This window comes from Kogia breviceps, chromosome 3, assembly GCF_026419965.1.
Source record: "Kogia breviceps isolate mKogBre1 chromosome 3, mKogBre1 haplotype 1, whole genome shotgun sequence".
In the NCBI taxonomy this organism is placed as follows: Eukaryota; Metazoa; Chordata; class Mammalia; order Artiodactyla; family Physeteridae; genus Kogia; species Kogia breviceps.
Window position 1 is genome coordinate 121,407,238 of NC_081312.1, and position 21,120 is coordinate 121,428,357.

The following is a 21,120-nucleotide window of genomic DNA, read 5'->3' on the forward strand; positions in this document are numbered from 1 at the left end:
TGTGGAAACCTTTCCTCCTTCACAGCTCCCTCCCACTGGTGCAGGTCCCGTCCCTATTCTTTTGTCTCTGTTTATTCTGTTTTCTTTTGCCCTACCCAGGTACGGGGGGAGTTTCTTGCCTTTTGGGAGGTCTGAGGTCTTCTGCCAGCGTTCGGTGGGTGTTCTGTAGGAGTTGTTCCACGTGTAGATGTATTTCTGATGTATCTGTGGAGAGGAAGGTAATCTCCGCGTCTTACTCTTCCGCCATCTTCCTCCCATCAGGATTTGTTGAATAAACAAATGAATGGCTGACCAACTGAATGGATGCAAACATACTAATCCTTTTGTGTTTACACTGGACCTTCAACTTACTCTATGTAAAATAATCATGTGAGCTTTCATTGAATGGTCACAGGTAAGTGTTGGTCACATTTTCCCTTTCCTCAAAGAGTATGGGAGACCTTGTAGTAACATATCAGTGACTGAGAGATTAGTCCAGAACTAGACAGACAGCATCATCATAGGACTTGTAACCCACTCCAAGAACTACATGTCACCTTGGTCACATCATTTAACCTCTCAAGGTCCCCCTATGCAAAATAAGGAAGTTGAAGGAAATGATTGTCAGCATTCCTCCCAGCTGATCCAATCAATCTAAGAATCCAGAAGAGACTGTAGCATCTGGAAATAATCTCTAGTCTCAGTTCTTTAAGGCTTGCTTACAATTATTTTTATTATTATTTTTAATGAACTAATACAAGGTGCCAGGGAACCCTGGGAATGGGGTTATTTATTACATAACCTCTGGGTTGTGTGCTATAAACGTCACAAATAGGCACACCCCTTTCACTATTTATTTCCAGTAAAACAAAATATCAAAAAATCAGCATCAACGGATGACACAATACAGCTGAGACCATTAAAAGTGACTACTCCCAAACTGGGCATCATAAAATACATCATGAACTGCAAACAGATTTACTCAATGAGGGAGAGCCTCATCCCTTTAATTCTCCACGGATGCCATAGGGAGTTTCTCAGGGTAGAACATGAAATGAAAAAGAAGCGCCTGGCCAGGAATGCTGTACATTATCCCCCAATGACCTGCCACAGAGACTATTTTTAAAGAAGCATTTATCTCAGCAAGAGTGACAGCATTTAAGAAGTGGCCAGGTCCCAGTGCCAGACAATCCTTCGTGAGAAAAGGCTGCGAGCATGGCTGTACCTTTACAAAGGCCTGGATGATTGATGGGATGGGAATTGCCCTTGGTTGGTTAGGTTGCTGGTATAAAGGAGCCATAAAGATAATGCAGAAGTTAGAACTTAGGAATCAAATGGAGTTTACCCCAAATCGTTGCAGCCGTTCCAATGCTCAAAAATTAATCAGGTTTTAGATTTGCAAGATCCATCATAACTAGAAATGCAGACCCTCACTGCCTTGTAAATTTCTTAAGCAGTAACAGCTCATCAAATTGTATTATCCCATTGAAGAATTATGTTATAAGGGATGTGGTAATCCTGGTTTACACAATTCTGTTTTATGAACCTAGCCAGTGTATTTCATATCACAAGCAAGTATATTACAGCTATATTACATTGGCTCTCTCATTACTGATGTAGCACTGATGTTAGGTAACTCCTGTAAAACACTGAGAGAAATACTAACACACAATGGTATATTTATATATTTGGGGGAATCAGGATGTCAAATCAGAGTTGATGTGTCTTCCTTCCCTGCACAGAAAAAAAATGGCCAGTAAAGAGGTGGGGAACATGAGAAGCAGAGAAAACCTTTTAACCATTAAAATTGATCTCAAATCCAGGGTAGAAATGTGTTATAGAATACACTCTTTCCTCCTGTCTACCTTCTTCTACTCCAGAGAATAACCAAGAGATGGCCTGAAGTTATCACGGGACTTGGTGTTTCTCCAAAACAGAAAATACACTCAATGTAGCCATCATTTTCTTTAAATTTTTGAGGTTTCTGATAGAGAAAGTGTGGCACTTTACAGAACTGAGAGCATCACAAATCAATTCAAAGAACTGGTTCTTGGTGACTGGTATTCACCTGGCCTCAGCAAGGTCACCTCTGGTGGGAGGGGTTTACAGCTCACTGTCGCTTCCATGCAGGACAGTTGTGATGGCTGAAACATTGTTCTTTTTCTATGGAGTCAAGACTTCAGTCTATTACTGACCTTTGGAAAACAGTTTGTCCTGGGTTCCTCACCCCACCCCCACTCCTACCCCCATTCATGTTTCAAACTGGATCTCATGAAAGTGTTCTCTTGGAACACTGAATGTAAACATATGTGACATCCACTACACTCCCTAACTCCCATGCCAATGACCGCTTCAAAAACCCTGAACCGAGACATATCAGGTAGATTTGTCATTGGACCTGACCATTATAACAAATACGGATTGTGTTTTACTGCTAAATTTACACTTTGAAGATCTGTGGCTACACTTCCCCATCCCTCCCTCAATCCCCCATGTGGCCCACCGTGTTTTATTCTCGCCTACAAAGAGGGTGCCAGAGGTCACGGAAGACTTCCCATGTTTCTTCTGGGTGAGCAGCAACGTCAAATGCCAGGATGGAAGATGGTGAGCTTGCGTTTCACCAGTGATCTGTGTAAGAAAGGAAAGTAAATCCTCCCCCCACACGAAGAAAAGCTCCTGAATGTAAGGAACTGTACAACGTGAGTTTGCTAAGTGCATCCTCTCGACAGCAAGTTAAACGGCTGTAAGAAGTTGTGCTTGCACTTCATTCCATCAGCCCCAATTTCCTGGAAACTCAAACACCAACTCCTCTCAAAATATGGCTAAATGCTGGCAAATATTTGCAGATATCATTTCTGCAAGTGAAACCCAAAGACAGTTATGTACAAAGTTAGTTTACAGAATACCTATCTCATTAAGTTTCTTTGACGAGATCAAAATAGGAATAAATATTCTTAAATTCACTACCTAATCATCATGGAAAACTTAGGACCCTTGGAGGGGGTAAAGTAGATTTCTACAGATATTGCTCACATATTTGGTTTTCTATATCAGAGTATCTTCAATGCTATTGTGCCAATTTTCAAATGGAAACTATGATAAGTAATACTTTAAATGCAAAAATATATGTATCCTGTACTTCAGTATTCATATGATGACTCAACTTCCCCGCCAAGTGAATTTGTCAGGTCCTTGGGCTCCGAGGAACTTTATGCAGGACATTGAGTGTTTCTCAAATTCATTTTGAAATGAATGAAAAAAGTCCTTGCACCTCACTTGCGGAAATACCCCTTACTTAGTTTGGAGGGCATGATCCATCCTCCTTCGCCTTGGGCTGGGGACACCATTAGCCAAGCACACAGTTCTGGGACTCTAAGAGAGGACAGCTCAGGACACCCTCAAATCAGTCACCTGAGTTACAAACATATAGACAGCTGAAATGCGTGCTAGACTAGGGGTCACAAATTCAACTTCTCCTCCTGTGCTATCCATGTGTCCTCTGGACAGTGATGGACAGGAAGTGTAGGTGCAGTTAAGGTTCCCGGACAAGATTCTTCCAACATTTCCTTTCCCCGTAGGTTGTTCACATCAGGACCTGTTCTCGAGTCTCTGGCAGTCGAAGAGCAATCAGGCCACCCCCAATGAGAGAAGTAGCAGCTAGAAGGATGGGGACCACTTTGGTGATCCCAACAAAAGAAGCAAATATGGTGTTTCCCAAGATGGCGCCAAATTTGCATAATCCATTGAGGATGCCAAAGGCTGTTGCCCTGTGAAAGAAGAAGAAAGTAAATCATTTTGGGAGATGCAAACTAGACCTCCTTAGATATGTGGGACTGAGTTCTTTCTTTCCCTTGTTAAAGAAGTATGGTGAAGGTGTGGGAGGGAATTTTTTTTCCCTAAATATAAAAGTAACACATTCTTATTTTAGAAATTTGGAAATACAGAATAACATAAAGATGAAAGAATATATAACGTCACCACTGAAAGTAATCACCATTATTAACATTTTGAAGTATCTCCTTCCCCAACTTGAAAGAATGAAGAAGGATGAAGCAGAAAGTGTAAGTGTTCCCCATTATAACACTTCGACCCTCTTGTGGCGGAGACTGTTAGTTCTCCCTAAATAGCATGTCTCCAAATGTAAGACTACATTTCCCAGATTCCCTTATTTCTGAGTCTGGCCATGTGACTAAGTTTAGGCCAATGGGATGTAAGTACTCCCAGCAGCTCCTGAGAAACTCCCTTAAGAGATGTCAAGAGTGGTCCTTTGGCTCTCTTCTTTTATCCTTTTTCCTCCCATCCTGCTTCCTGGAATACAAATGGTCTCATCTTGGACCATGGCTGAGCTCATGAAAGAGGAAGAAGATAAAAAGAGGCTTTAGTGCCTATCTTCCTAAGTGTACAGTTATTTGGGGTCTGTGTCACCCATGGCAGAAGCTAATCTTAATTGTTATTAATCACACTTCCCAGTGATAACTACTGTTAACCATCAATCCTTTTCTGACTCCATCTATATACAGAGACAATATTCCCGGGACTAGTCCTCCTCAGATTAAGCAAAATATCTCTATTTCACACCACTAGTTTATGAAGAATATGGCTATATTTTTGTACTTTAAATTCTTCTTACATTTTTTCTATAACTATACTACACTACACCTTTATCCATTTTCACCAGCCCCAATCCCAATCCTTTTGTTTTCTGAATTTTCTTAGATATTTTCACATGTGTATTTTTCCAAATAAACTTTAATTTTTTCAAGTTCCCAGAGTGTGGAAAAATCTCATGGAGTTTTGAATGGACTCTTTAAAAACTAAAGAATACTTGACATTTTTGTAAGATTAAATCTTCTTAGAATTCAGTAATATATATCTTGACATATAGTCGAGTCTTCTTTTATATCTCTCAGTAAAGCTTAATGGTTTTCTTCACATAAGTGTTTCACCTTTCTCATCAAATTGATTCCTATATATTTTATGATTTCTTCTATTGTTAGATGGATTTCAATTTTAATTTTTTGATATATTTTAAAATCTATAAATTATTAAATTAGTTTTATTATTGACCACCTTACCAAATTATTTTATTGTTTCTGGTAGTCTCTGTTTAATTCTCTTAGGTTTACTGGATTTTAAATCACATACCATTGAAATAATGATAACTTTTCCTCCTCTTTTTTGTAAAACTTAGAAGTTCTTTGATTAACAGAAGAGGCTCCAAATTCACTATTCTGTGTTTTTCCATAGCTACCTCTATCCCAATACCTCTGTCATCAATTTTGGGAATATCATTAAGATTTGATGCAGAATTGCATTTACCTGCCTTCCACACCACTTCACATTCCTTTCTGGCCAAAGAGCCACTTACCTGCTGTCTTGAAAATTCCCCCTCCAAGAGGAGAAATAACTGCTAAGCAATGGCCTTGACCCTATGCCTGTAAACCAGGCCTCTTCCCATAGGGCATGCACAAAATAAAAGGAAACCCTGGACATCCCTGCCCCATTGTCCACAAATGCCCTAGACCATCATGCTTCATACCCACCTTTATTTCTGCCCCACCCTTTGTTTGTCTAGTTCTGCACCTTTTCACTTCATTTCCCATTGGCAGGCCTGTTCTCACCTCCCTTTGGATTGCACAATACATATGGTTTAGCCCTAGTTCTCTCCTAGACAAGGTTTGCCCTTATCCTTTGCATCTTGCCATCAACCCCACCCTATCAAGCCTTAGCCTTCCCAATCCCGTCCTATGCCAGCCCCCAGGCAGGAGAAACTCAACAACCTAAAAGACATTTGGTCCGTGGAACACCAAGAAGACCAAGATGTGGCCATCATCAAATAATGGTGGAGTGGGTGTGGGGAAAAGGGAACCCTCTTGCACTGTTGGTGGGAATGTAAATAGATGCAGCCACTATGGAGAACAGTATGGAGGTTCCTTAAAAAACTAAAAATAGAACTACCATATGACCCAGCAATCCCACTACTGGGCATATACCCTGAGAAAACCATGATTCAAAAAGAGTCATATACCACAATGTTCACTGCAGCACTATTTACAATAGCCAGGACATGGAAGCAACCTAAGTGTCTGTCGACAGATGAATGGATAAAGAAGATGTGGCCCATATATACAATGGAATATTCCTCAGCCATAAAAAGAAATGAAATTGATTTATTTGTAGTGAGGTGGATGGACCTAGAGTCTGTCATACAGAGTGAAGTAAGTCAGAAAGAGAAAAACAAATACCATATGCTAACACACATATATGGAATCTAAAAAAAAAAACATGGTTCTGATGCACCTAGGGGCAGGACAGGAATAAAGACACAGATGTAGAGAATGGACTTGAGGACACGGGGAGGGGGAAGGGTAAGCTGTGATAAAGTGAGAGAGTGGCATGGACATATGTACACTACCAAATGTAAAATACCTAGTGGGAAGCAGCCGCATAGCACAGGGAGATCAGCTCGGTGCTTTGTGACCACCTAGAGGGGTGGGATAACGAGGATGGGAGGGGGATGCAAGAGGGAGGGGATATGGGGATATACCTATGCATATAGCTGATTCACTTTGTTATACAGCAGAAACTAACACAACATTGTAAAGCAATTATACAGATGTTAAAGAAAGATGTTAAATAAAGATGTTTAAAAAAAGAAAACAAAAAACACCCTATATGCAATGTGGTATTTTGGGTTGGATCCTGAAACAGAAAAAAAAAAAAAGGACATTAGTGGAAGAACTGGTGAAAACCAAATAAAGTCAGAGTCTAATAATGTACCAATGTTAATCTCTTAGTTTTGACAAATGTACCATAGTTATGTAAGACGTTAATATTAGGGGAAGCTAGGTGAAGTGTATGCAGAAACATTCTGTACTATCTTTGGAACCTTTCTGTAAACTTAAAATTATTCCAAAATAAAATGTTTACTTAAAAAAATGGAAAAAAAAAAAAAAAAAGGAAGAAGAAGACCAAGATGGCTGTGGTGGAGGATCTTGGGGCAAATAGACTTCTGGCCAAAGAAGTCCAAGAAAGTCCCAGAGGGAAGCCCAGAGAGGAACTGACCTCTGGTTGGTGGGATACAGCTCCACCGTGATCACATCCAGAGCATTCCAGGCAGCAATGCTTGTCCCACAGAACAGGCACTGCCAGCCAATCATCGCCGACTCACTGTTGCCAAAAAACAGGAAGAAGCAGCAGACAGCCGAGATGAGCATGGAGCCACCTGCAGAGGGAGATCAGGGCAGAAAGAAACATGAAGCCCATGGCAGACAACGTCTGAAAAAACAGATTCATCTCTACACAAAGATGTGAACCCCGTACATGGTACCCCAGCCATGGGATTAGAGACTTCTACGTGGGTCATATCACCAGAATTAGCCTCCAGGAAGGATTTCGAAAACCTCACCCTGTGGTGCTGTCCAGCCCGGCATAACTGAGAACAAGGCAGAGCGTGTGGGTATTAGTAGAGAATTTATTATGCTCCAGACATTGTTCTAAGGTGCCCGAGATACATCAGTATCAAAAGACTCTACTCTCATGGAGCTCACATTCCACTGAGAACACAGGTGCAAAAGGGCAACAGAAGAACACCTGATCAAGGGCCATGCTGCTTATTTTCATGTATGCCCATCTCCACCCCAGATATCTGAGCTGCCCTTCTCAGCTCTGCTCTGTGCCCCGGGAAGTTAACCCTCATGGACTGCATACCTGGGGGTTCCTTGTCAGTTGTGAGGAGAAAGGGCTTGGAATACTTCTTCCTAATTCCCATCCTGCTTTATAAGCCCATTATTGGCAAATGCTGCTTCCCGCCAGGACGACAGTTCCTCCTGGACACCTCCTGCTCCTTGGTTCCAGCTCTCCCTGGGCTCAGTTCCTGCTGTTTTCTCCCTTTGTCCCTGCAGCCCTGGAGGTAGAGCCTGCTGCCCACTTTTGCTAGTATCTGGGTGTCTCATCTGCCTCATTTGTTCCCATAACCCTGCCCACACCTCTAAAACCTACCCTAGAACTCTCTGGGGTAAATTCCTTTTCCCACTAGGACCCTGGGTGATACAGCTAATGATAAGAGATCCCACTGAAAGAAGGCTTTGTCAAATCCTACTGAAATCCAATACGTCCAGCCCAGAAGAGCCTGGGAAGCCTGGAGTGAGTGCAGGGCACAGATCAATAGTATGTCTGGAAATGCGGTGGGACTAGTTAGCAGAAAGGAAGGAAGAAAGCAGGCCCCAAACAACCAGCTAGGAAACAGGGCAAGAGTCCCACCCAGGCATCAGAACCCTGGAGGAGGGGGGGTCTTCAGGTTGCCAAGAAACCAGAAGGCTGGTCTGGCCTCACCCACAAGTGCCTCCTGGGGGGCCTCCACCTGGAATCTCACCCTGAGACCTGGAGCTGCCAAGACTGGTGCCAAACCCTGCTGAAGAGCTGGGGAATGGTAACTGCTTTATATCTATTGATTCTGAGAAGGGCTAGCGCTGCGACTGGATAGCCTGGTAGCCTCTTTCCAACAGCAGGGAGTCAACTAGAATGGGAGGAGATTGGCATCTACTGGACCACAAGTGCCCTGAGAACTGTATCATCGACATGCATGCATCCCTCAAAGTGGCCAGCCATGGGGCTTGGCGTACAATGTTTGTTGAATACAAAATATTATCATCAAATAAATTCAGTGATAGGGAACTGACCCCTCACCTATGTTAGCTCTTCCCACTATAGGTCCCTCTGGTGCCCAGTTCTTTCACTCTCATCATTTGTTCTTATTCCCCTTGTGATGGAGAGGCCTGAGGTCAAATCCCAGCTCCCCCTGTGTGACCTTGAGTGAGTCACTTAACCTCCCTGGGCTGTCTCACTTTCCCCATCACAGGGTTATGGTGAGGGTTAAATATGCTAATACTTACAAAACGCTTGGAAAAAATCCCGACCTATAATAAGCACTTCCTAAGTGTTAGTTAAATGAAATTTCTAGTTTACATCTTTCTCTCTCAATAGATCATTTTTCCTTAAGCACAAGGATGCTATCTGTCTCAATTATTGCTGTATCCCCATTGCCAACCATACAGCCTGGCGGAGAATTATGCTGCATAAATTAATGTTTATTCAATCAATAAATGAAGAGCAACAGGCTCATCAGGAAAACTTTCTTCTCTGCTGTTAACAAGGCACAACTTCTGCCCAGGAAAGGGCACAGCAGCAGAAAAAGCAGGATAAATGATTCTCCAGCATACTCAATAGGGGATTTGTCTAAGGGTCATGGGAGAGGCAGTTTCAAAACAGGTCACCCACATCCCATGGTCACATTTATTGAGCACCTAGTATTTACTGGGCCCTGAAAATATCGCAGTTGATGCACTATATGCCAGATCTTTTACTAAAGATACAAAGGGGGCACTGTCCGAGCTTTTAACAATCTGGCTCAGAAACAAAATACAGGCATTAATTAAAAAGCGAGATATAAAGAATAATAAATATTAGTTCCAGATATCCAGTTTGGTGGGTATGGCTCTATTTAGCATTAGAGAAATCAATTTTTATCTGTGATACATTCATGAGACAAGAAGGGCTTCGATGGCAAAGAAGAGGATGTCCACTCTCTCCCTACCCTGCCTACTCCCTGCCCCCAGCCCTCCTTCTGTCCCTGGTTGAGGGGGGGGCATCCATTCTTCTTCACAGATGCACCCACCCCACCCTTCATCGACTGTCATCTCCCAAGAACTTCCTCAGCTACTCCAGGACCTGACCACAGAATTCACTGTTCAACCCTGGGACTTAAAAGACCAGAGACAGAAATTAATTTCTGGTATGAAGATTGCTCTTTTCTCCTCCAAAACTGTTGTGTTTTTTTTTCCCATAAAAACAGGCTTGTCAGAGCTGCTCCAAGTGATTTAGTTCAAGTGCCAAGTAAAAATGTTTGGGTTTGGTCACCTGCTTTTCTTCTCTGCATTGATTAGACAGGTTGGAGAGACTGCTCCAAACACACTATTTGTCTAGCTCATTACATATTAATATTTCCAAAGTGAGAAAAAAAACAAAGGACCAGTGACAGAATGGCAGAAGTGTCACACATCTACTCTCACACTCTTTGTCTCACTGGAGCAAACAGGTATTATTTTAACCATCGTGCTTCCAACTCATCTAGGAAAGAGGTCATCTTTGCTGGCTCAGGTCAGTCTCACAGCATTACTAAGTGGCAACTCAGTGGCAGGCACCGTGCTGGGCACAAGTGTCACAGAAGTTAATAAGCCACCATCTTCCGTCATCAGGTTTCAGGTCTAACCAGGGCATTGCTGCTAACAGGGGACACAGCTCAATCTGCCATGCCTGAGAGATGACCGTCCTCACCACGAGATTAAAAAGCAGAAATCGGGCTTCCCTGGTGGCACAGTGGTTGAGAGTCCTCCTGCCGATGCAGGGGACACGGGTTTGTGCCCCGGTCCGGGAAGATCCCACATGCCGCGGAGCGGCTGGGCCCGTGAGCCATGGCCGCTGAGCCTGTGCGTCCGGAGCCTGTGCTCCGCAACGGGAGAGGCCACAACAGTGAGAGGCCCGCATACCGAAAAAAAAAAAAAAAAAAAAAAAAAAAAAGCAGAAATCACAGGCATGACTTGGGCTCACCATTCTAAATATTCATGATACTACTTATTGACAAAATGGTTATGTGGTTTATCTTGTTTCCTTTGAGCTTTGCTGCTAGGATCTTGGAATTAATTTTTACTGATCAGCTATATCCCCGGGGCAGAACTCATGGCATGTTTATTAGCATACTGTCTGCTTCCGCTTTCTTGGCCTTGACTCATATTCTAATGGGTGTACATTTTCCCTGGCCCTGGGTGTATATATTTTGTTTCTTGTTCACTATGCCTGGCATGTGTTTCACTAACAAACTGCTGAATGAAGCAAGGCAGACATGAGAACCTGCAATGCACCAAGCACTATGAGATGCTTTGGGTACATTATGCTCAATCTTCACAAACCCCTACCAGCTCATTATAGGTCTCCTTATCTATAAGTCCCAGAGACATGAAGGAATGTGTCCAAAGTCAAACAGCCTTTAGGTGATAGGATTCCAACATGAGCTTATCCAAACTCCAAAGCCCAAAATGTTATCACTATTAAATAATAATAAGTAATAGGATTTATTTTAAATCATCAAATGAAACCAATGCTCATTTAAGAGCATTTTACAGAGTGGGTACAGTGGCTATATTGAATATCTATTGAAGTGCTAATAAAATAACTAAGTGTCACAGAACTGCTGAGTCAGGAAATGAAGATGTGTCCCTAGCATGGACCAGACCTCCACGGGGCCCTGGGGTTTTGCAGATGTGCCTCCTTGGTTCTACACCAGCAGATTCCATCTTACCTGTGTGGTTTCCTGTGTGAGATTTCTTTAAGAAAAATTCCACTGCTCTCATACACTTTAAGCCACTGCCTTAGCCCATTAGAGCACGAATGCGGCATCCCTAACAACTCACCGATCATCCTGAGCCTTCCGACTCTATCCATGAGAAGGGCAGATATGATGTTCCCAGGCAAGACAGACAGACTGCCAAGGAAGCTGACGAGGTAAATCAAGAAGTCGTTGTCTTGCTCTAAATCCATGTGGCAGCCCTCCTTCTGCTCCAGAAAGGTGACATTGATAAAATGACAGTTGATGAACTTATGCTGGTAGAGGTCTGAGGAGAGAAGGAGACGTTTGGTTCACAGGAAATGGAGGGAGGCTGGGGAGATTTGGGGCAGCAGCAGGGAAAAAATTATGCCCCTTCCTTGGGCAGGTGGTACCGCCCCCTGGCAATCAGACAGTCTCAAAATCCAGGTGACGCATGGCCAGGTATGGATGAAGTAGGAAACTTTAAAAAATGTAACGACCTGTTCAAGTTCCTATAAGCAAGGGGAAATGAACATTCACTGAGGGACATGCTTAAGTACAGCATCTTTCAAGCCAGATAATGGTTCTGTTTGTATCAACAAGATGACATTAAGGGCCACCATACCTGGCCTCTGAGGCTACCCAGCGTATACGAGGGAAATGACCAGAGAATTGGGTCCAGATTGAGCCAATCACTCCAAAGCCCATGCACAGGCGGATTCTTAACCACCGTGCCACCAGGGAAGCCCTAAGATTTACTCTTGCTGTTGTACGTTTGATGGGCTTGGACACATGGATAAGAGCCGTCGTCATATTATCAGAGTGTTTTTACTGCCCTAAAAATCCACTGTACTCTACTTAGTCATCTCTTTCCCTCCTCCACAACCAAGGAGCAAATGGTTTTTATTCTGAAGCATGTTCAGGTTTGTGGGTCCAGATTGAGCCAATCACCCATCGAACGTACAACAGCAAGAATAAATCTTAGGGCTTCCCTGGTGGCGCGGTGGTTAAGAATCCGCCTGCCAAAGCAGGGGACATGGGTTCGAGCCCTGGTCCAGGAAGATCTCACATGTCACAGAGCAACTAAGCCCGTGCGCCACACCTAGTGAGCCCATGCTCTAGAGCCTGCAAGCCACAACTACTGAGCCCACATGCCACAATTACTGAAGCCTGCACGCCTAGAGCCTGTGCTCCACAACAAAGAGAACCCACCGCAATGAGAAGCTTGCGCAACTCAACGAAGACTAGCCTCCACTCGCAGCAACTAGAGAAAGCTAGTTTACGTGATGATGATGCATAGGTTCATTAATTATAACAAATGTACCGCTCTGGTGGGGGATGATGATAATGGGGGAGGCTATGGCATGGGAGCAGGTGGCATATGGAAATCCCTGTATCTTTCTTCCAATTTTGTTGTGAACTCCATCGACAGATGAATGGATAAAGAAGATGTGGCACATATAGACAATGGAATATTACTCAGCCATAAAAAGGAACGAAACTGCGTCATTTGTTGAGACGTGGATGGTTCCAGAGACTGTCATACAGAGTGAAGTAAGCCATAAAGAGAAAAACAAATATCGTATGGTAACACATATATGTGGAATCTAAAAAAATGGTACAGATGAACTTATTTGTAGGGCAGGAACAGAGACATAGATGTAGAGGACAGACATTTGGACACAGTGAGGAAGGGAAGGGTGAGACGAATTGGGAGATTGGGTTTGACATAAATATACTACCATGTGTAAAATAGATAGCTAGTGGGAACCTGCTGTATAGCTCAGCTCAGTGCTCTGTGATGACCTAGATGGGGGGAAAGTTGGGGAGGGAGGTCCAAGAGGGAGTGGATATAGGTATGCATATAGCTGATTCACTTCATTGTACAGTAGAAACTAACACAACATTGTAAAGCAATTTTATTCAAATAAAATAAAATAAAAAGAGTATGCAAGCAAAGAGGCATCAATGAAACTTGAAAGGAGAAAATAAAAGATATGCCAAAGAGTAAATGTATAGAACTCACTAATATTTTTTTAAGTTCAGGCTAAACATAAATTAGGAAGATAAATCCCATAATTGACTAGTTAAAGACCAAGGGGTATTTAGAGACCAGATATTGAACCTTTTGAGGCTGACATCATGGAGGAAAAAGATGTTCTTGCATAAACTGTGCCTTGGTGCCAGTGCCAGAGAGAAAGCATTGATCTGGATATAATGCAAGTATCTCAGAGTATCTGAGTATCTCAAGTATCTCAGCTCATAAACTTCAGAGCTAAACAAATTAAGAGATGAATCAAAGTTCCTCCAACCTGCTAGCTGTGGCCTTGGACAACTTGCTTAAGCCCCTGTTTCCTTAGTTGTAAGATGGGAATGATAATACATTTCTTACTTGAGGCAATACTGGTGAAGCCCCTGGTAAAACTCAATTAGTTTCCTTATAACCCAACTCCACTTGGTATTAATTTATAATGAGAGCAGTAAAAATAATGAGGAGTGAGAGAGTGGTGGAATTTTGTGATTTCTTTTTAATCATGGAAATCTGAAATGGTGTAATTTTAAAATATTCTTATCATCTCACCTCACGCACGAAGCTTGAAAAGATGCAGTTTTCCCTTTTCATTTATTATTGTGAGAACATAAGTCTTGAATTTTGTTTCAAATTATGCTAGGTCTTCAAGAATGCACTCCAGGTATAAAATGCAGCCCTCCTGGAATGCTGTTTTATTCTTTTTTTTTAAAATCTGGGTCATACTTTGTTCCTACCAAAGATCCTTAGCATATAGCATCACTCTTGTTGAAATCAGAACACTTGTCCAGTACTCTTGTTTCCACTTTACATGTGATCAAACTGAGACACAGATAAATTAAATGCCTTGGTAAAGGCTGTGCAACTTCTTTGTTGCACAAAGAAGCCCCAACGTGGGGCTGGAACCCATTTCTCCACATGAAGACTCAGCATGCATATCTGTGAACACTTTACTACTCCTGAAGCTTATGACTAAGCAGTTTGATTCTAGACAACAAGCCCACCCTGTTCGTGCCCTTACCTGTGTTATAAAAGATGGTCGATTCAATGGTGCAGTTTTTGAAATAGGTATCAGTCGATGTAACGTCTTCAAAATAGCACTCGTCAAATAAAGTGTCCTCAAAGAGTACATGTTTAAAATACATCTTTGTGAACCTGTGGGGAAAAATTAGCCCCTGAATGATTCATCCAGAAAAAAAAAAAAAAAAAAAAAGGAGACTTGAGACTCAGATGGAAAACACAGAAAGGCAGAAAAAAGGAGAACTGCAAACCCAAAGTTGCTGGAACGTTATTTTCAAGCCAGACTAGTTCCCTATTTCTTCACTGTGTGTTTATAAATGGGGAGGGGCCTCAGGATGGTGGAAACTGATGTCTAGTCCAGGTACACAGCCTGTGGTTCCCATATTCAGGTTCATGGACCTCCTACATCAGAATCACAAAAATGTGAAATAGTGTGAAATGAAAATGTTAATAACATCTCACTTTAGTAGTTTTAAAAACATGAATATCCCTCAGATGGTCTCAGAAGGTTTAAAGGCAGTAGATGTGTGAGGGCCTCAGAATCTTTGTTTTTAAATTGAACCAAAAAAAGTGGGGAAATGGGCACTTTCATCCACATTGTTGGTAGAACATAATTGGTGCAGCCTCTTTGGAGAGCAGTTTTGGAAAATTTTAAATGTACAATCCCTTTGACTTAGGAATACCACCTCTAAAAATTCATCATACACATACTTGCTCATGCATTCAAAGAGACACATTCACTGATCTTCATTGCAACATTGCTGATAACAGCAATGGATTACTAGATAGACAGACAGATAAGTAACAGATAGACAGATGATAGATAGATAGATAGATAGATAGATAGATAGATAGATAGATGATAGATAGATACCATACAGTGGAATACCACATAGCCATTATAATGATTAGGTAGATCTATATGTCTTAATATGGAACCATCTTCAAGATATATTGTTAACTGAAAAAATTAAATACAGTATGGTGTTTATTGCATGTTACCATTCATGTAAGAAAGGATAAGGCACATATGCCTGTAAATGCATAGCATATACCTGGAGAGTGACGCAAGACACTGGCAGATGTGTTTGGCCCTGAGGAGGTACAATGGGGGTTGGGCATGAGACAAACGTAATTTTTTCTTTATATCAAGTGTACATAATACTTTTTTTACTTAAAAATAAAACAGTCAATAAGAGGTAAAACCCCTAGATGATTATGAGGTGCAGCCACATTTAGGAGCTGCTGCAAGACTCCAACTCCTACATAAACTTAAAAGAAAAGAACAATATTACATTTAAAAACATATACTGACATATATTAACATCATCCTCTATTGGTTATATTTACCAAGCTCGGTTAAACTTTTAAGCAAGAAACCTTTGGCTATGTCTTCATTTATGAAGAATTATAACCCTTTCATTCATCTGTCTACTCAGTTATTTAGATATTCAGTCTTGCAGCAAATACTTACATAGCTTTAGGTGTTATGAGTACAGAGAGGAAAGACATGGTCCCTGCCCTCAAATCTAATGGGAAAAAAAATAAGCAAACAGACAACTACAATTCAGTGAACCACAGTGACAAAGGTAGCACAGGGTGCTGAGGGTCATTGTTCCTCTTTACAGCCACCAGATCATTCAATCCATGACCACATGCAATGGGCAGTGCCCCCTACCCTTTATGCTCTGTTGTGTTCTGCTGAGAACCCTAACCTAGAGCCACCTCTCATTAGGTTCTGCAAAAAGACCTCCCACCCAATAAGAAAGCCTGGGCCAGTGATTCTCAAAGAGAAGTCCCCAGACCCCTTGCATCAGAATAAAATGGGAGGTTATTGTGAAAGATACAGTTTTCTACATTCCATCCTGGACCTCTTGAACTATGATCACCAGAGGAAGATGCCAGATTATTATACTTTAGAAAATGTGAGAGTCACTGATCTAGGAAGCCAAATTGTTTTCAACAATTTTTCTTAGGGTTAAATTTGCTGCAGACTTTTAAACAGCAGCCTCCAAAAGTTATCACTGGACTCTTCATATTTCCATGGAAAAACTAATCAGTAAGCCTTTGTTACAGGAAGATGGCTCTGATGTCAAAATTAATGTAATTTGTATGCTGAATGTATTTATTCAGGAAAGCTATTCCTGGAGACTGTCTCAGGTCTTTGCCTTTCTTAATATATCCTTCTCTTTAATACAGTAATAGGCTGGTGATGTGGCCTTCGGTGGTATTTTAATGTTCTACCAAAAGTGGGTGAGAAAGCAGAGCCATAAATCGTAATAGGTCTGACACAGACAGACTTTAAAATGTATCTCCAAGTAAGTTATAAAAAGCCTAAGTTATAAAAAGCCAAAATTATAAAAGAAGAGATAAAAGGAGAAAGGGCCAAGGCATATTTTATGAGTCTTTTATATAAATCATCTCCTCCAATCTCTAATTTATATACTAAACTGGTCCAAGATTCTTCATTCAGGAGATTTCAAAGGCTGAAAGAAAAGTTAACAGAAGTATCTTGTGGAACTTTTCCTTTAAGGAAGCAGAAGCTATTGGTTAAAGAAATAAAAGAGTGGACTTAGGACATGGCCAACTATATCTCCAAATGGTTGAAATATTATTTCATGGAGAAGCAGATTTATAGGATGGGAAATACTGGTGCTAGTGTCAACCAAACAGACTCTCTAAGGACATATGTTCTTGTGCCTCAAAATATAAGATTGATACCAAAGTTGAACAAGAACAGTATAAGGGAAATATACACCAATCTCATGTAGATGCAAAAATCCTAAATAGAACATTAGTGGTTCTATGGGTTTTAGCAAACATACGATGAGATGTATCCATCATTATGGTCTCATGCAGACTATTTTCACTGCCCTAAAAGTCCTCTATGCTCTGCTTATTTATCCATCCCTCTCCCCTAACCTCTGACAGCCACTGATCTTCATGGTTTTGCCTTTTGCAGAATGTCATATAGTTGAAATTATACAGATGTAGCCATTTTTAGAGGGGCTTCTTTCACTTAGGAATGTGCATTTCAGGTTCCTCAATGTCTTTCTATTACTTGATAACTTACTTCTTTGGCCCTGAATAATACTCCATGGTCAGTATGTACCACAGTTTATTTATCCATTCACCTACTCAAGGACATCTTGGATCATCACTGGATAATATGGTAGTTCTGGCAGAGGGTATATAGGAAATCTCTGTGTCTTCCTCTCAATTTTTCTGTGAACTTAAACTGTTCTAAAAATAGTCTTAAAATAATAAGTTGAAACCCAATTGAAATATTTGCACAAGTTTTTTGTAAAAAATAAAGGACATGTATGTTGCCTCCAAGTTTTGGCAATTATGAATAAAACTGCTATAAACACCTAAACAAACAAAAACAAATTAATAAATCAAATTTGTCAATGTATTGATTGCCATTTAAAAAAAATTCACACTGGGGGTGTCCCTGGTGGTGCAATGGTTGAGAGTCTGCCTGCCAATGCAGGGGACACGGGTTCGAGCCCTGGCCTGGGAAGATCCCACACGCCGCGGAGCAACTAGGCCCGTGAGCCACAACTACTCAGCCTGCGCATCTGGAGCCTGTGCTCCGCAACAAGAGAGGCCGCGAGAGTGAGAGGCCCGCGCACCGCGATGAAGAGTGGTCCCCGCTCGCTGCAACTAGAGAAAGCCCTCGCACAGAAACGAAGACCCAACACACCCAAAAGTAAATTAATTAATTAATTTTTAAAAAAATCACACTGAATGATTAAGATATATCCCAGGAATCAAGTATGGTTGAATACTGAAAAAAAATATTATTTTAATATATCATATTAATAGGTCCAAGGAGAAAACAATATGATTATCATAATAGATGCAGAAAAACGTTTGACAGATTCAATACACTTTGATAAAAACTCTCAGCATACTTAAAACAAAAAAGAATTTCCTTAACTTTATAAAGGAGGCCAGTCAAAAACATACAGCAAAGGGCTTCCCTGGTGGTGCAGTGGTTGAGAGTCCGCCTGCCAATGCAGGGGACACGGGTTCGTGCCCCGGTCTGGGAAGATCCCACATGCCGTGGAGTGGCTGGGCCCGTGAGCCATGGCCGCTGGGCCTGCGTGTCCAGAGCCTGTGCTCCGCAACGAGAGAGGCCACAACAGTGAGAGGCCCGCGTACCACAAAAACAAAACAAAACAAAACATACAGCAAATATCATACTTAAAAGGAAGACACCCAAAATGCCCCCACTGAAGTCAGGATACCCATTAGCATGGCTTCTATCCATCACCAAACCGGATGTCATAATCAGCACAATATTGTACATCAGCTACACATCAATTAAAAATATTTAAAATAAAAGAAGTAAATAGCCTAAAAATAACAAAACTAGTTGAAACATTTATAGTATGAGAATTATACATTCACATCTATAACCTAGTATGATATTTACCTAAAATTTAAAACACACAAAAGAATGCTGTACAATGTTTACAGATACATAAATATATTGGAAAAGTATAAAAAACACACATGAATGTAAAACACCAAATTTATGACTGTGGTGATCATCACTCCTCAGGAGGAAGAAGAACAGCATCAAGAAGGGCAACCGAGTGAGTGATGTTTAATCTATATTAAGATCTGAAGTCAGTGTAGCATAGTTTATGATTTTACAAAGCTAGGTGCTCTGAATAGGGTTGTTGGTGTTATTCTCTATTCTCCACATATTTGATATATTTCATGATGGAATAAAAAGGAAAAGAAAGGAGACAAAATAATTGTTATGGGCAGGTGATAGGCTGGTGTAACAATAACAAGGGGAAACTATTAGAACTAATAAAAGAGCTCGGTTAGAGACAAAACAAACATCCCCAAATCAACAGGATTTCTATTGATCTGCAATAACCGGGGTAAATGTCTCATGGAGGAACAGCAATCCCATTTTCAGTAGCCAATTAGTTGTAAAATATTCAGGAAGAGTCTCTATAAGAACTATGCAGGACCTCGATTAAATTACAAAATTTTACTGAGATATTTTATTAACCCTGAAGCCTGACGGACATTACATATCAAAATTATGACTTTCAGATGTGGAATCAGAGGCTTAAACAGGCCGGTCAGAGGTGGCTCAGCTATTTACTGACCCATCCAGGCTTGGAACCCAAGTCCCTCAAGCCTTGGCTACTTCCTCAGACCTGAAGCCAGAAGGTACATTTAACACATTTCCCACCCTTGCCAGCTTCGCAGAGATTTACTGTCCTGAAAAACACCCACTGCAGATGAAGAAAATTCCTATTGATGCCCCACTAAAAAATGCTTTTAACAGTGTGGGTAGGATTTCATTGTGATGTGTGAAATCGACCTTCTCTCTTCTAGATACGCATTTGCTTGCTTTCTCTCTGCTCTCCCTGCTAAAAGTAATCTTCCCCCATGTGTGATAGTCAATAAAGTAAATAATTTTATTTAAATTTTTAATCAGCGAAGTGTGGATAAAGTCTAAGGGGGAATACTGGTACGAATGGGGACAATGCCCCATCCAAACTATTTTTTTTTGTCTTCTCTTTCTTTCTTTTTTCTTTTTTTTTTAACATCTTTATTTGAGTATAACTGTTTTACAATAGTGTGTTAGTTTCTCCTTTACAACAAAGTGAATCAGTTATACATATACATATGTTCCCATATCTCTTCCCTCTTGCGTCACTAAAGAACCTAAAGAATTTAACTCTCCAGAGGTTCAAGGTTTCCAAAGGTGGCATGTTTTCTAGTATATGACCAGCAGATGGCAGCATAACTCAAGAAAAGAAACCAGGTTCAATTCCTTAGATTGCTTTCAAAAGTTCCTAATCCTTTTCCAAGTAAAAAACACCATTTTTATTCAAATAAATTGCTGGGGTAAAAATTATGAGCTTCAAGTGACAGTGGTATCCCCTGGTTAAAAAACTGAATGACAGATATATGACAAGTTAAAATGAACTCATCGCAACTTCTGAAGGAATTTATACTTTAATAATCACACAAAAACATTTCTATGCATTTGAAACACAGAAACATGGTAGAACATCTGTGTGTGCAGAATATTTACATCCACTCCCAGACAATCAACGGCCTGCTTATGCATTCGCAGACCCTTAACAATAACTCTATGGTTACCTGGGGTCCTGGTTCTGTGCACAGATGAGACCACCACCTTCTTCAAGCCTTAAGCTTTGGGAGGCTCGGAACTTTTAACAGGACAGAGTGGAGCGGAAGTTCCCATTTTCTGTGTAGCTAAGTCTTAGAACTCCAAAACCTACTTTTAAAAATCATAACAGTTCTGGCATTGCAATTAACTTTTTTTTTTTTTTTTTGCGGTATGCGGGCCTCTCACTGTTGTGGCCTCTCCCGTTGCGGAGCACAGGCTCCGGACGCACAGGCCCAGCGGCCATGGCTCACGGGCTCAGCCGCGCCGCGGCATGTGGGATCCTCCCGGACCAGGGCACGAACCCGTGTCTCCTGCATCGGCAGGCGGATTCTCAACCACTGCGCCACCAGGGAAGCCCTGCAATTAACTTTTTAATGCAGAAAACACCATGTAAAACAGGGCCTTTGTGGGAATGGAGAGTTTCCCAGTGAGACGATATTTGTAGTTGTCAAGGGTACAGGATTGGAGTCCAAATGCATGAACTGGTGAGAGATATTTCTAATCTATTTACGTTAGCTGTGTGATTTGGGCAAGCAACTCAACCTCTCTAAGTTTGTT

General features: G+C 41.3%; 1 protein-coding gene across 20 annotated transcripts in view; it reads right to left on the minus strand.

Annotated features, from left to right (window-relative positions):
* Window positions 1-683: 683 nt before the first annotated feature.
* Window positions 684-21,120, minus strand: part of SV2B (synaptic vesicle glycoprotein 2B) — a 218,317-nt gene continuing 197,880 nt past the window's right edge. For all 20 annotated transcript variants that reach the window (XM_067029562.1, XM_067029569.1, XM_067029566.1 and 17 more), the window contains 4 exons: window positions 14,392-14,525; window positions 11,448-11,648; window positions 7,045-7,204; window positions 684-3,746 (listed from right to left, as the gene is read on the minus strand). In XM_067029562.1, coding sequence (XP_066885663.1) covers window positions 3,563-3,746; window positions 7,045-7,204; window positions 11,448-11,648; window positions 14,392-14,525 — 679 coding nt within the window. In that variant the 3' untranslated portion in view covers window positions 684-3,562. The remainder of the gene's footprint in view (window positions 3,747-7,044; window positions 7,205-11,447; window positions 11,649-14,391; window positions 14,526-21,120) is intronic.